At 45.2% G+C, this 13,987-nt stretch overlaps 1 protein-coding gene across 2 annotated transcripts; it reads right to left on the bottom strand.

The window, feature by feature from the left end:
- Nucleotides 1-1,552: 1,552 nt before the first annotated feature.
- On the bottom strand, nt 1,553-3,756 carry LOC130109550 (proproteinase E-like). 2 transcript variants are annotated; one of them, XM_056276489.1, is made up of 8 exons: nt 3,706-3,756; nt 3,337-3,425; nt 3,120-3,217; nt 2,911-3,036; nt 2,571-2,722; nt 2,150-2,292; nt 1,862-2,014; nt 1,553-1,619 (listed from the first exon to the last, which is right to left on the bottom strand). In XM_056276489.1, the coding sequence occupies exons 1-8, from the start codon at nt 3,743-3,745 to the stop codon at nt 1,602-1,604; spliced, it is 819 nt and encodes a 272-aa protein (XP_056132464.1). In that variant the 5' UTR covers nt 3,746-3,756; the 3' UTR covers nt 1,553-1,601. The 2 variants fall into 2 exon arrangements, with proteins under 2 accessions (XP_056132464.1, XP_056132466.1); XM_056276491.1 differs by having other exon boundaries at nt 2,586-2,722.
- Between the last annotated feature and the right edge of the window lie 10,231 nt (nt 3,757-13,987).

The raw sequence follows: 13,987 nt of genomic DNA, 5'->3' as shown, positions 1-13,987 counted from the left end.
ATAACATGGCAAGGGGCCCTCGCCATTGAGCTTCAACGAGGTCTGGGAGAATATTGTCCATAACATGGGTTGGCCAGTAAGGGATTTAAAAAGAGCAGATTTATACATATTATTAGACTCCAGTCAGACTTAACTTGGTCTAATTCAAAGCAATGAGTGCTGGAAATGTAACAATTCTATGGGTACTTTTCGACACCATGTGGGACTGTCTTCTGGTTTCCCCATTCTGGACCCAAGTGGTTGGGGCAATTGAGTGGTTGGATTAGCCCTTGCCAAGCTCGTCACGTTTTTGCCTTCTTGGAGACATATGTGTTCTACCAGCTGGACTTACAAAGGCACAGTTTGGGTTAGCCCTTGCAGGTTTTTAGTAAAGCCAGGATTATACTAAGGAACTGGAAAAATACAAGCAAACCTTGTTATAAGGACTGGATCGACTACACAGCCGCCGTATACAAACTGTTAGCCAACTGAAGGATTCTGTGTCTAAATTCACTGAAATGCTGGGTAGCTTCCTCAGATTTATTAATGGTGGGGTTGGACTGGCGGCCTGTCCAGGGCGTCTCCCCACCTACCCCCCAATGACTGCTGGCGTAGGCTCCAGCATCTTGTGACCCTGAAAGCAGGATGAGCGGTTTGGTTCATTAGATGGTAATATGTAATAGAAGCCTATGTCTTCTTATAGTATGTCAGGTCAAGTGTTGTGGGGAGGGGGTTCTATCATGCTGTGCTGTTGCGTTTGCTTTCATTTTCAGTTTTTTTTTGTTTTTTTGTACTGTACCTGTAGACTACCATATGGTAATGTCTTGGGGTGTTTGAGAAGAAAAAAAACTCTTTTTGATCCATCCTTACCATTGAAATTTGTCATTTTGCTGCTGTTTCCCAGCCTAGTAGCCACATGGCATCAGCCCCAGTGAAGTACCGCCTGTTATTTAAACTATGCCTTTGCACGTGACATACACAGTAGGCTAGACTACAAGGAGGACTTGCAAAGTCCAGATGGGCTGGGATTGAACCCGTTTAGTGCTAATCACTAGTCGTCAATGACATATCTGATGGGATGGGAGTGAGATTGGAGTATAAGGGTGCTACCTTATACTCCAATCTCACTCCTCCTATGCCAGTCTAAAACAGAGCACAAACTGAGTTCGTGAAAACTAGAGGATTGGTTATCGTTTACTTCTTCACCCTACTTACTACCTGACATTCTGCAGTTTATCACCTTTACCAACAACTTGCTTTTCATTTCATAATTATGTTAACTGTTATGAAGCGTAACAGGTGATCCCTGTCCACAGTCCTTTGACTTTTTTGACGAAACTGGTATACATATGAAGGTATAATCAAATCACATTATCACACCAGTCTGGCCTGTTAATACGGCAAGCTCAACTAATGACATCAGCCACAAGTAGAGCAGAAGTCAATACTGCCCCAAAGTGGTGACCTACTGCAAGGACCTAGAGCAGGAATGCACTGCACATCCTCACTTACTACTGTTCGATTTGTTCAATAATGGATATAATAAAAAGCATAAATCCAAAGACAATCTAAGTACTTTGTATTAAATGAATTTATTGAATATAATACTGGCATCCAGGTCCTCAATAATGCAGCATAATCTAAAAGGAGAGAAAGGAAGAAATATAAATTTTGAATTGAACGCAAATGTCATTCAATTCGCCCAGTTATCTCTTGCTGTCTTCACCCTATACTACTATAAATGAGCTTGTGGCTGCCATTACATCAGAGCATCATCCTTATGCCAGTTACAGAATGTGCTGACATGCTAGTTTGAGAAAAAGTATCTCTAACTTTGATGTGTTGGCAGTCAGTGGGTAAGTGGAAAAGGGTGGAAACTCACATCACTGATCCACTCGGTGAAAGACGAAGTGCGGGTGAACACAGTTGGCCTCCTAATGGTGTTACAACCCTGTGAGGAGACGAAGCTGGCCACCCCCTGTACAAACCATCTGCCATTGCTACCCTTACAGTTCAGGGGGCCCCCTGAATCCCCCTGCAGAGAGAGATGGGCAGAAAGACAAGTGGATATACAAACAATAGGTCAGAAATACAGACTGATGGACTAGGGGATAATCTGTTAAACATTATTGAGTTGCATTGCTAAGAGAAAGAAGGAAAGAAAGCTTACATGGCAGCCAGAGCGGATGTCTCCTCCAGCGCAGACCATACTGGACTTGATCATGCTTCCCCACCAGTCACTGCTACTACAAGTGCTGTGGCCAACCACAGGAAGATGGGCCTGCTGAAGCTTAGAGGCAATGGGGCCACCATCTACCAGACACATGGGGGATAACAAGACTCATTAAAGTGAGCTTTTCAAATGCAACTGCTACAACTCTAAAATTGACTTCAAATAACATGTTTACACTATTAAATGGTTATTAAAACTTTGCTGAATGCATTTTTACCTCTTAATTCTCATGGTAATTATGAGACTAGCATTATGATGGCTTCGGAGTGTAGGACTATCAAAAAAAATGTGTGTTAATGTACTTGTTTGACAATGTATTTTAAAAACTGATACTATACCACCACCATCTCTTCCTTACTACTACTATACTTGCTATATAGTCTTCCCCAGCCAGTGATGTAGCAGGAATCATTGTGGACCACAACATCTCCACTCTCAGGCAGACAGGAGGGCTGGACCTTGTCATTTAGAGTGGCAGGTGTGGCCAGCTTTATCAGGGCAATGTCATTACTGAGCAGAGAGAAAAGGAAAAGATATTGAAAACCAACGTGTCAAGAGTGGGGAATAGCAGGGTTGTGTCATGAATAAAAAACAATAAAAAAAAACAAACAAACAAAAACTATGCTTCAGCTGTGAGCGCCCAGGATCACACACTCATGATTACAGCTGAGCCATCAACTCAGCTGAATTGTCCTTACCCACAAGAGACACAGTTGTCGTTCCAGCTAGGATGTACTATGATCCTCTCCACGCTTTTGATCTCCTCAGAGTTCTCCTGCTTCGTAAAGTCATACTCCCCCAACACCACACGATAGGTACGAGATCTGCAGTACAAACATGCAAAAACAATTGTAGCTCGTTGTCAGGTTAACATGGGTTTAGACGTTGGTGGTAAATTTCAACTCACCCGATACAGTGGCCCGCAGTCATGACCCAGTTGGGGGCGATCAAGGTGCCTCCACATGTGTGGCGGTATTTGGGGCCACTTCGGTACTGCAACGAGATCTAAATACACACATGGAACATGAGACAGCAATAGAAATGATAATATTTGTACTGCATTGTGTAAATAAGAGCAGCCATTAAGCCAAGGACAAGTCCTGTTATAGTTGACAGTCACTCACCTGCCAGGGCCAGCTATAAGGGCGAGTATCTTCCCCATTCACCACACGGCTCACAGAAGGCTCAAAGGTGGGAGTGCCACACCCATAAGCTGTACAACAGAAAACCAAAATTCAAAGAGGTTGAAGAATATCTTTATCTTTGCTGTGGCTCGGTGTGAAAAATATTACATAAAACTGATAAGATGCTTTATGAGTACGCAAGTATGCAGTTCTGATAGCCGATGTTATGGATGCTGCATATTTGTAGACTTCTAAGAGCATTGAACTTGTTTGCGCAATCTAAAGATCCAAAGTTTATTGAGCTAAGCATTGTTAAACCATACGGGTAAGACGGATTCTTTCATTGAAATCAGGGAGTGAAACACTTACCACCAGTGACAAGTAACAGGACAGAGGCAAGAGTCATCATCTTCACTTCAACGTGACTATCGGCGCATTTGCTTGGGATTTTTATACCCTCTGAATTAGTGACATGTGATGCCAACACACACAGAACGTGCACACGCACGCACACAGACACACTAACCCTGGCACATGCACTATTTTTACGTGCACAGTCTAATGCTTAACATGAGAATTCACATTTTCTGCTCCATCTGTTTCACCTGGTCTTATGTAACTACTTAAAAAGTGGTATGAAAATAACAAATAGGGTCTATAATGATAGTCAATAGAACTGACATAGTCCAGTGATTAGATTTTTGAACATAGCCCAAATTTGACAATTACAATTGTTATGTTGATAAACAACAAATTATTAGTAACTACATAGTCACTTGTTACTGAAGAAATGTCAACACATTAAGTTTTTAGAAGGTTTCGCAGCAAGTTAACACCACCCTCTCATAACTCAATGGAAGTCAATGGACAGTTGAAATTTTCTTTCATAAATACATGGTCAAGCAGTAGTTGAAACTGCACACATTGCACACAACAAAATAGCAGTTGTAATATGGCAAGATCATGCAGTAGTGGGTTCAACGAATACTTGAGAAAAGAAATTGATCTGAGTTTTCTGATTATTCAAAACTTCTTTGTGCCCATACATTTTATTGACAGTGTATATTTTTGAGAATAAAAATAAATTTCAAGCTGTTTTCACTGTCTGCACACTACGTTCAACCATTTTCCCATGAGAGTTGTCCTTGACTTGTCTGTCAGGGCAGGGAATTCTGTCCATTAGGTGCAGGTGGAAAGTGCAGAGGCATGCCAAGACCTACTCAAGGGCGATAGGAGGGACCAGTGCACACAGCCTGAGAGGGGAAATAAGCAACATGCGCTTTAGCACACACAAACGCAACAACTCACACAGAGCAGTTATTTGACTTTATGTTCATAACACCTTTATTGGACTCATACATGCTAGCATATTTGCTCAATTCACAATGATTCTGGCAAGTACTGACATGAAGTACAGTAACTCTTCCGCACATAAGTAGGACTAATAGTTTTTGAGTTTGTAAGACAGTTGCATATTGTCATGGGTGTGTGATCTGGGTCATCGGGGCTCGCCCGTCCCCATCCCCTAATTGGTGTTTCGGTTCACCTGCGTCCGTTTGCCTGAGTGACCCTGATTGCTCCTGTTTGCCCGGCTTCACTAACCTGTTCCCCTTTCCCCGATTGGCTGTGCGGTTCCTGCCCTGTCCTGCGCCCAATCTCCCTGATTAGCTTCCTATGTATATATTCCCCCTGGCTGGCGGAGGACATGGGGTGGCATGAGCTGACTGGACAGGTTCCACAAAAGGCTGGTCTGGTTGCAACCTCACCCAATGAAACGCTGGGTCTCCTGCCACGAAGCCTGGCGGAAACTACGGGGACCTTCCCCGGCCAGGCGGGTTCCCCAGGATGGGTTTAGAGCTGGAGTCGGCTCGACACCATCCATAGACTGGTGGTTTACTGACCGGTAGACAGGCTGGCGGCTAGCAAGGCCAGAGCCAGTAGTCTGGGAGATGGGCTGCTGGCTAGCAAGCCGAACAACCCCCAGCCGGAGGCTGTTCACACCACACAGGCTTGGGGCGAGGCTTACGTCATCCCCGAAACATCGAACCATCCGCTTGGTCCATATTTGGTCGGATCGTACTATCACGCCAGGAACAGGAAGAGGACCCAAGTGCGGAGACAAACTGAGCTAGAACAAGGTTTTATTAAACAAGAACTTAGAACAGACAAGCCAATCGAAGTAAGGGGAGGGAGATTGGGCACAAGGCAGCAACCGCACAGCCAATTGGAGAAAGGGGAATAAGTGAGTGAAGCCAAGCAATCAGTGTCATAGTCCATGGGCCAGACGATATTTCGGTACACTCAAGGTGGCAAAACTTACTTATAATTTTTGAAAGGATCCATGTCTGTAGATGATATTTTGGTATGATAACCATTCCTGAGTGGCAGCTGTATCACAGTTATCAGCTCATGAAGTTAACCACCCGCTAAACTAAATTGCATTTTAGACGCTGGTGCATATCCTGGTTTAGCCTCATGGTCAGGACATTTTTCAATGTTCTATAATATTGTCTTTGGTATCATTTTAAAGGGGACCTTCTTAGCTTTCATTCAAGCCCTGTTGTGGATATTTCTCACAAATATAGAGGTCACTTGAGCTCTTCAACCCGTCAATAACACACATCTTTCTGCAATTTTCGCCTAAACTATATACTTTCTTTTAGCCCTGTGGCATCTAGGAATATCAGGGACACAAAACACAAAAACTGGAGTACTCACAGGACTGTAAAGATTCAGAAAATGTATAATATACCCATACTATTTCATTGTGTGAGGTGATTGTGAGCCTTAAATGAGAACTAGACCAAAGCCAGTTAGGTCACAAACTGGTCTCTATACATTTGTTTAAATACACAATCAAAATACATGATAAAAAGGAATACCATAGTGAGGTAATGAACTATTTTAATATATTAAACAACATTGACATTTACATATACTTAGTCAATGACACATGTAATCCCATATCATTAGTGGGTATATGTAATGGTAATGGGTAGGGTAATGGGTATATATGAATATGGTTACATTATTGTTATCAAGCTCTGGGTAACCAAGTCCAGAATCAACATCCTGTGTATCAATAGAGTACTACCACAGTAATACCATCAGAATCATCACACTGTCATTCATCAAACTGCTCGTTTCTCTCATCATCTGACTCCCCAAGTTCAAAGTCCAGTTCGTGACCATCCTGCTGTTTTTGGTTACTGCAGGTCTGTAACCTGCACATGTCTGTGCATGGAAGTCCATTTGAAAGGCACATGCAGCTTGGCATTTTGCATGAATGCACACACTTGCATGTTAGCATTTCCAAGACCACATCTGGTGCAGGTGGGGAGCGCATCCAGTAAATGGCCAGCTTGCCTTCATCGTCTGTCCATCCATACTCAGTAGGGCTTGGCACCACAGGGTTAGCCTGCAGACAGCACTTCCATATTGCTGCCTGATAGTTGGCTCGTTGAACATGCATAAAGAGACAGTCTCTACATGGTGGCAGCTGGCTGGACTCAACCTCTCCCCTTTTGGTGCAGAAGAGCTGGTAACGCAGTTTGTTCACCTCAGCAGTGCTGCTATTAGCAACATACATCCGACAGGTGAACTGCTCAATTTTCTGGAACAGCTCATCACTCACATTCCATGTCTGTCCCAGTTGACTAAAAGTCTCTTGGCAGGAAGTGTGCTTTCTCACTATCTTCAGGGCATTCAGCTTCCCTCGACCAGCGAATGCACTGACAGTGTCGCAGCCTGTGAAGGCATGTAAGCCAATTAGGCTGTCACAGATGCTGTCTCCAAGTGAACTTGCCAGTTTGGTGATGTCGACAAACCGTGTGCGGTTCTGAGTCCCACACTTCTGGTAGATGGGACAGGTGATGTCCTTCTGGAAGCCAAGACAAAGCACCATGACATCAGTGTCCTCAGCTGTGATGATAACTGACTTTGAGCCCACATTTGCTGCATGCAATGCATGCAGGAGCAGACGGGTGTCAGCTTCTTCATGTGTGGAGTGCAGTTCTGCTGCTTCCTCACACCCATCTTCTGTCAACTTGTAGCAGGTTTCCTCACAGGTCATGTACAACACCTTGCCATGCAGCATAGCTCTGTATCGTGGGAGTTTCCACTCTTCCACCAGAAACTTGATGAGACTGGTCTTGTTGGAGGAACTGCACAGAAATTTTCTCCACTGCTGGACGTGGTGTCCCCCTGCAAGATTCTTGTACTGGAGAGTGATGTCTCCACCCCGGTTCAGTCGTTCAGCATCTTTGATCGAAGTCTGGTGATAGACATCAAAAACAACATCAATCCTCCCACTCTGTGCTCCCTCATGGAGGACCTGGGTCAAGGCTGACTCTGCCACCTGTGCAAAGGTTTTGTTGTTGCCATTCATTTTTTGGACCAGGCTCATCCCATCAATGATGGAAGTAGATGGGATTGGGATGTCTTCTGCAGGAGATACATTCTTTTCAAGCTCTCTGGCAAGTGCAGCCTTGTTTGTTTTTCGTAAGGACCCATCAGCATTTGCCAGTGCCCATGGTAGTGGGCCCAATGGGTAGGCAAGGACATCCTTCAGATTCACCTTCCTGCTTTCAGCCACCAGGATCATGTGACTGAAAAGGTTTCTATCTGCCTTCAGAACCACATCCTGTGCTTTCTTTCCATGAGCTTGATTTGTGCTGACATTGGAGAATGTTTTCAGACTTTGCTTGGTCATCTTGTCGTGGAATTTCACAGGTGGTGGGTCTGCATCTAACCTTGTTTGCTGGAATGCTTGGTAGGCCTCTTCTCCTTTCTCAAGAGCTCTCAAGAGATCTATGGTCACATCAGGTGGAGCCATGTTGCCAGTGGAGAGGCTAACCAAATCAATCTCATCAGGGGACATAGGATTGAGCCAGTTATTCTCCATAAGGTCCATGAGAGACTGGACATCTGCTTCATCTCTCTTGATCCTTGGACTCTGTAGATCTGGATGAGACCATTTGCACCTGCCTTGACCTGTCAGGTCTCTCAGCTGTCTGAGGTACATGCTTCTATACTCAGCTGTGAGATAATATTTGGTCACAGCTCCTGGCTTCAAGCTGAATCCCTTTGTCCCTCCAGCTGTTTGGGTGTCTTTGTTCACCGTTTCTTCTATAGCTTGGTCAACAGGGATTCGGCCAAAGGGATTGGTGGAGCCCAGTTGGACTGAGAAGCCTCCTTCCATGAATTCTGTGTACACATCTGGGTGTGTGATGGGCAGCTCAGACATCTGGGCGTAGTAGTAGGGGAGGTAGCGTGCATAATTCATCCTGTCATAAGCAAAGCACCATGGGATCATTGCTCGAATGCTAGCCAAGTGTAGCATCCAGTCTCCCTCTCTGGATGCTCGGATGAGCCCCAACAAGATTTCAACCATGTCCAAATAGGACATCCAGAAGTTCGAGAGGCTGCCGTTTCTACCTCTAAGGAACTCACGGTAGACTTCAAATAGATCCATGATGCGTGTACAAGAGCTGTTCTCGAGGACCTCCTTCAAAGCATGTTGTGAGACTTCTTTCCCAAGGCTGTCAATGGTCTTCAGTGTCTCATTCAGGTGAACCATGTCATTCCTGTGAGTTTCTTCCAACCAGGACAGGAAACCATTCAAGGTCAGTCGCATGAGAGCCTCATACAGGAGCTTGTGTAGTCGCACTGCCCTGTTGTACTTGCGGCCATCCATAACACCAGCAATTGAGCCTTCTGCAATCATGCCAGACTCAATGCAGAGGTCTTTGGGTCCAGCATCTTGGAAACGCTTTCCTATTATTGCCAGCAGTGTGCAGATGGTGTGGAATACCCCAAGCCTAACGATGATATCATGGAACTTGTCATGGTGTTTCCATGTGATCTCGACAGCCTTCGCATACAGGGCTTGGTCAAAGACACAAACAATCTTCCTCAGGCCTAAGCACTGCATGATGCTCAGTGACTGGTTAAGCACCTCGTTGACAGTAGACATTTGTGTCGCTGGAGCATTGAAGGTAGGCAGATAGCCTATATTGTCGGGGATGACCGTCATCTCTCCTCGAGTCAGGATGTTGAAGCCTGTCCAGCTGCTGACTGACTGTTCTTCTTGTTGTGACATGCGTGCTAGGACCCAAAGAAGGTTTTTCTCTCTGGCAAGCTTAGTATTGGCTGCAGTATCGGCATCTGACTTTTTGCTTTGTGGTGGCCCTACCCGTTGTCCAGCATTGTAAGTTGGTAACATTGGTGGGGGTCCATCAATGCTTCTCTTCTTTGTTTTGGGAACAGTGGGCATGGGTTGGACAGGAAGTGGGTTGACTGGCTTTGCTTGCACAGCAATCCCATTGACTCTGTGAGATGTTCCCTCACCACTGACAGTTTCTTCAAGACGGTCGATATTGTCCCAGGCTAAAGTTGTGAATATGCCAGGATGGATGTTAGCTGGAAGGGCAATGCCACTCCCTGATGATGAGAGTTTCTGGAGACACAGGGCAGTGTTGATCTCTTCCATCTGTGAATAGGACACACTGTGACCAAGTCGGTTGAGGATGTTTATCAACTCTACATTTCCTGTCAACGATTTGACACTGAATGGCAGAACAATGTGCTTGGAAGGCTTGGTATTTCCACATGTCACTGCATATACTATGTCATGGCCAAATGACTGCAGAAGGCACTGCACTCTCTGGGATGCATGATCAGGATCATTTGAGCCTGTGAGTAGAGAGTACAGGAAGATAATGAGCGACTCTGGAATGGTAGGACATTCTGCTTCTGGTTTGACTTCAGGCGGCCAGGTTTGAGGAACATCTTGACTTTTAATGTCTGCTCTCAATTTGATGGCTGCTTTGGCTATAACATCTTCTTCACTGACACTTTTCAGGGTCTGCAGCTCCCTTTTGAGAGACTGATTTTCTTTGGCAAGTTCCCTCATGGACAAGTTATCGGGATAGAGGAGGAATTTTCCTTTCTCATCAGGGAATATCTGCAAGGCTCCAGCAAACTCACTCTCCAGGTTTCGCCTTATGTGCTTCTTGGTTGATTCCTTGACTTGGGCAATGCCTTGGGAGTTCATTGAAGCTACCAGTCTAGAAGAGAGATCAGTCATTGTCATCACTTGAGGATTGCCAAAAAGCTCCATCCTGATGAAGAGGAACAGCTCATTGTATGCCTTATTCACAGCAGCTTCATACTGGGCTGCAGCATCATCATCTTCATTGCTGGCAACCTCTCCTTTGGAAACCTCTTCTTTGGTGTAAAGTCTATAGCATGACCTGTGGTAGTGCCCTTCAGCTGCTACAAGGTCTCTACTCACAATGGCAAGGATTCTGCTGTCCCTTTTCTTTGTGGCTGCACTCCTGATCTTTGCATCAGCTCGCAGTTCTCGACACTGCACCAGTACTTCTCTCGTATTCTGTCTCTTGGAATATTTGCTGTTTTTCTGACAAAATATGCACTCTGCATCATAAGTCCTAGATGTACTTGGAGCATGTCGAGCTACTCTCTTAGATTGTTTCTCTTCAGCAGAGACACAACTTTTCTTTTCTTTTGCAAGGAGGCCATCAAGAATTTGCTTCATAGTGAAGATACTGCGACACTTTCTGTGGTAGTAGATTGCTGGAATCTGTCCCTCAGGAATGTCTTTTGCCAGTTTCAAAACTGGTGCATGATTTCGTATCTGAGCTGCCCTGAGCAGAGTTCTCCATGAGTCGACACTTTGTAGTGAAACCAGCTTATCTGTATCATCAGAACAGTGGATAATGCACTCCACCCGCGGGCGCTTTGGTATTGGGTAAAAACTTGCTTGTTCACCAGTGGCCATATTCAGTCAGTTTTCACCTGCCACATACAAACAAATACATGTAACTTAGGTGTATGAACACTACTAAAACAAAGTTTACTTTGCTTCACCAGCGTCATATTACCATTATTTATCTTACATAGCCACAAATAGATACATTACCTAGTTGCTATGCAACAGCTGTATTTTGTCCACATGAGGCCGCTAAAATCAACACAAGATGAAAGTTCCTCGTAGCCACTTTAACTAATCATATTAACATATACATTAAAAGAACATGCTAACATTATGGGAAATTAGCTTACAATCTTCTCCAGAGTGAGACAAGAAGATAGATACCAGTTTCCTCTATATGTGTTTAGTAGAAAGCTATCTGGCTGCACGTTAGCCTAGCTTAGCACAATGAATGGAAGTACACAGTACTGGTTATCCTTGGTTGTTGGCCAACTAAGAACTGTCCCAGAGTTTAAGCTAGGCTAATCAGTACCAGGGGTGTTGAAATGCTATATTTGTAAAAATCTGGGCAAATACACAATCGTGAGAGGCACAGAAACAGGTTTCCTGAAAGAAACATTAAATAGCTGCTCATTTGGAAAGGTTATCATGTATTATTTTACTTCTGTTAGTGTACCAAATAAAATGGCACCAGTGAAGTTGTGTCACCTTGGGTGATATCGATATCTGGTCTGACCCATGGACTAACTGGCTTCTGTCTAGTTAGTTTCTTAGTAATAATGCCCTTCTAATTTAAGGTTCACAATCACCTCACACAATGAAATAGTATGGGTATATTATACATTTCCTGAATCTTTACAGTCCTGTGAGTATTCCAGTTTTTGTGTTTTGTGTCCCTGATATTCCTAGATGCCACAGGGCTAAAAGAAAGTATATAGTTTAGGCGAACATTGCAGAAAGATGTGTGTTATTGACGGGTTGAAGAGCTCAAGTGACCTCTATATTTGTGAGAAATATCCACAACAGGGCTTGAATGAAAGCTAAGAAGGTCCCCTTTAAAATGATACCAAAGACAATATTATAGAACATTGAAAAATGTCCTGACCATGAGGCTAAACCAGGATATGCACCAACGTCTAAAATGCAATTTACTTTAGGGGGTGGTTAACTTCATGAGCTGATAACTGTGATACAGCTGCCACTCAGGAATGGTTATCATACCAAAATATCATCTACAGACATGGATCCTTTCAAAAATTATAAGTAAGTTTTGCCACCTTGAGTGTACCGAAATAGGAAATTTTGGGCTCTGGCCCATGGACTATCACTCAGGGAAACGGGTGCAGGTGAACCGAAACACCAATCAGGGGATGGGGACGGGCCAGCCCAGATCACACACCCATGACACATTACTGTAGTACCAGTCAAACCAGGGGTTCTAACACCAATGATTGTCTCCGAGTTTGTCATTTTGCTTCAGTCTCCCAGAGTAGTTATTTATTTTCAGCAGTCATGGACTGCCATAGATTGAGTCAGTCACTTATTACATATATTGTTTATTTTGAAGTTCACCTGTCTTGTCATATCACTTCCTGCCTGTGGTTTTGTCCTCAAGCTACCCATGTTTTCTATACCAGTTCCCCATTAGCTCTCCAGATCTTACACTCTCCTGGTTTCCCTGCCAGATTGTCTTGTGTACAGCCAAGCCATCCAGCATTCTTTAGCCTAAATGCTACCTGTTTGCCTGTTCCTAGACTTTTTCTCTACCTGCCCCCGCCAGATCTGATTGCCTGTTTGGACTGACTTCCTCTATAATTTGAACCCGTTTTGTCTGTCTGCCTGCCTTGACTTAAACTGAGTGTTCTGTAACCTTCTTGATTGGGTTCTTCTCTACCAGTTTCCTTGTGAAAGATGATGGTACAATCTGGCCAAACATGAACCCAGCCAACTCGGATCCTTAATTGAATAGGCTGCTAGCACATACCACAGCCATTTGCATCCATAGCAAAGGCACTGCAATCTGCCTGTCCCAATCTGGTTCCAGCCCTAAACCTGTTGCTGAGAACCTGCCTGGCCCTAGGTCTTCATACCATCAGCCAGGCTCCACAGCAGGAAACCCAGGGGTTCAATGGGCCATGCAGAAAACGGAGCCCATCTTGTCAGCACCTGCCAGCCTCCAGAAATGCCGCAGTCCTGCCGCAGTCCTGCCGCCCCCCCCCCCCCCAGTATCCTCGCAGCTACCCAGAAAAGGTACCGGAGTTTGGTAGTACAGTGGCTTTGCTCATTTTCAAACCCACTGCAGTGTAACCAGCACCGGGTGAAGGTTCGCAGTGGTTCGGGCAAAAGCTGTCGGTGAGCCACTTTGTTCCTGAGTACAATGTCCTCCACATGGCATGTTTAAGAATTGCCTGCAGTCCCGCTTAGCCTCATCTCCAGATTCTTCCGCCTCAGACCCAGAACTGCCTGGTCTGCCTCCCAGACACCTATTACCACAGCGGAGGCCCAGCCTGTCAGGGGAAAAGCAGACACAGAGGCCGTTGGCAGTCTTCGACTGCTCAGCACGGCTACAGAGGGCCAGCCTGCTCCAGCACCTGAGTTGTCGACTGCCGATGCCCACTCTGTTCCTATTCCCCAACTGTTGGCCATCCCTGCTGATGCCCTTCCTGTTCCCCAGCAGTCAGCCAGCTTTGCCGACGCTCAGCCTCTCCCAGTTTCCGAGCCATCGGCTGCCCCTGCCGACGCTCCACCTGTTCAAGATTCCGAACCATCGGCTGCCCTTGCTGACACCCGGCCGGGTCCCAAGCTGCCTGCTGTCTTTGCTGACGCCCTGCCAGATCTGCAGCAGCCGGTCATCTTTGCTGACAACCCACTGGATGTCCAGTAGTCGGCAGGACCGTCTTAACAGCATTATAGGCC

Source organism: Lampris incognitus, chromosome 3, assembly GCF_029633865.1.
Source record: "Lampris incognitus isolate fLamInc1 chromosome 3, fLamInc1.hap2, whole genome shotgun sequence".
NCBI classification, from domain to species: Eukaryota; Metazoa; Chordata; class Actinopteri; order Lampriformes; family Lampridae; genus Lampris; species Lampris incognitus.
This window is presented reverse-complemented; position numbering and strand designations above follow the sequence as displayed.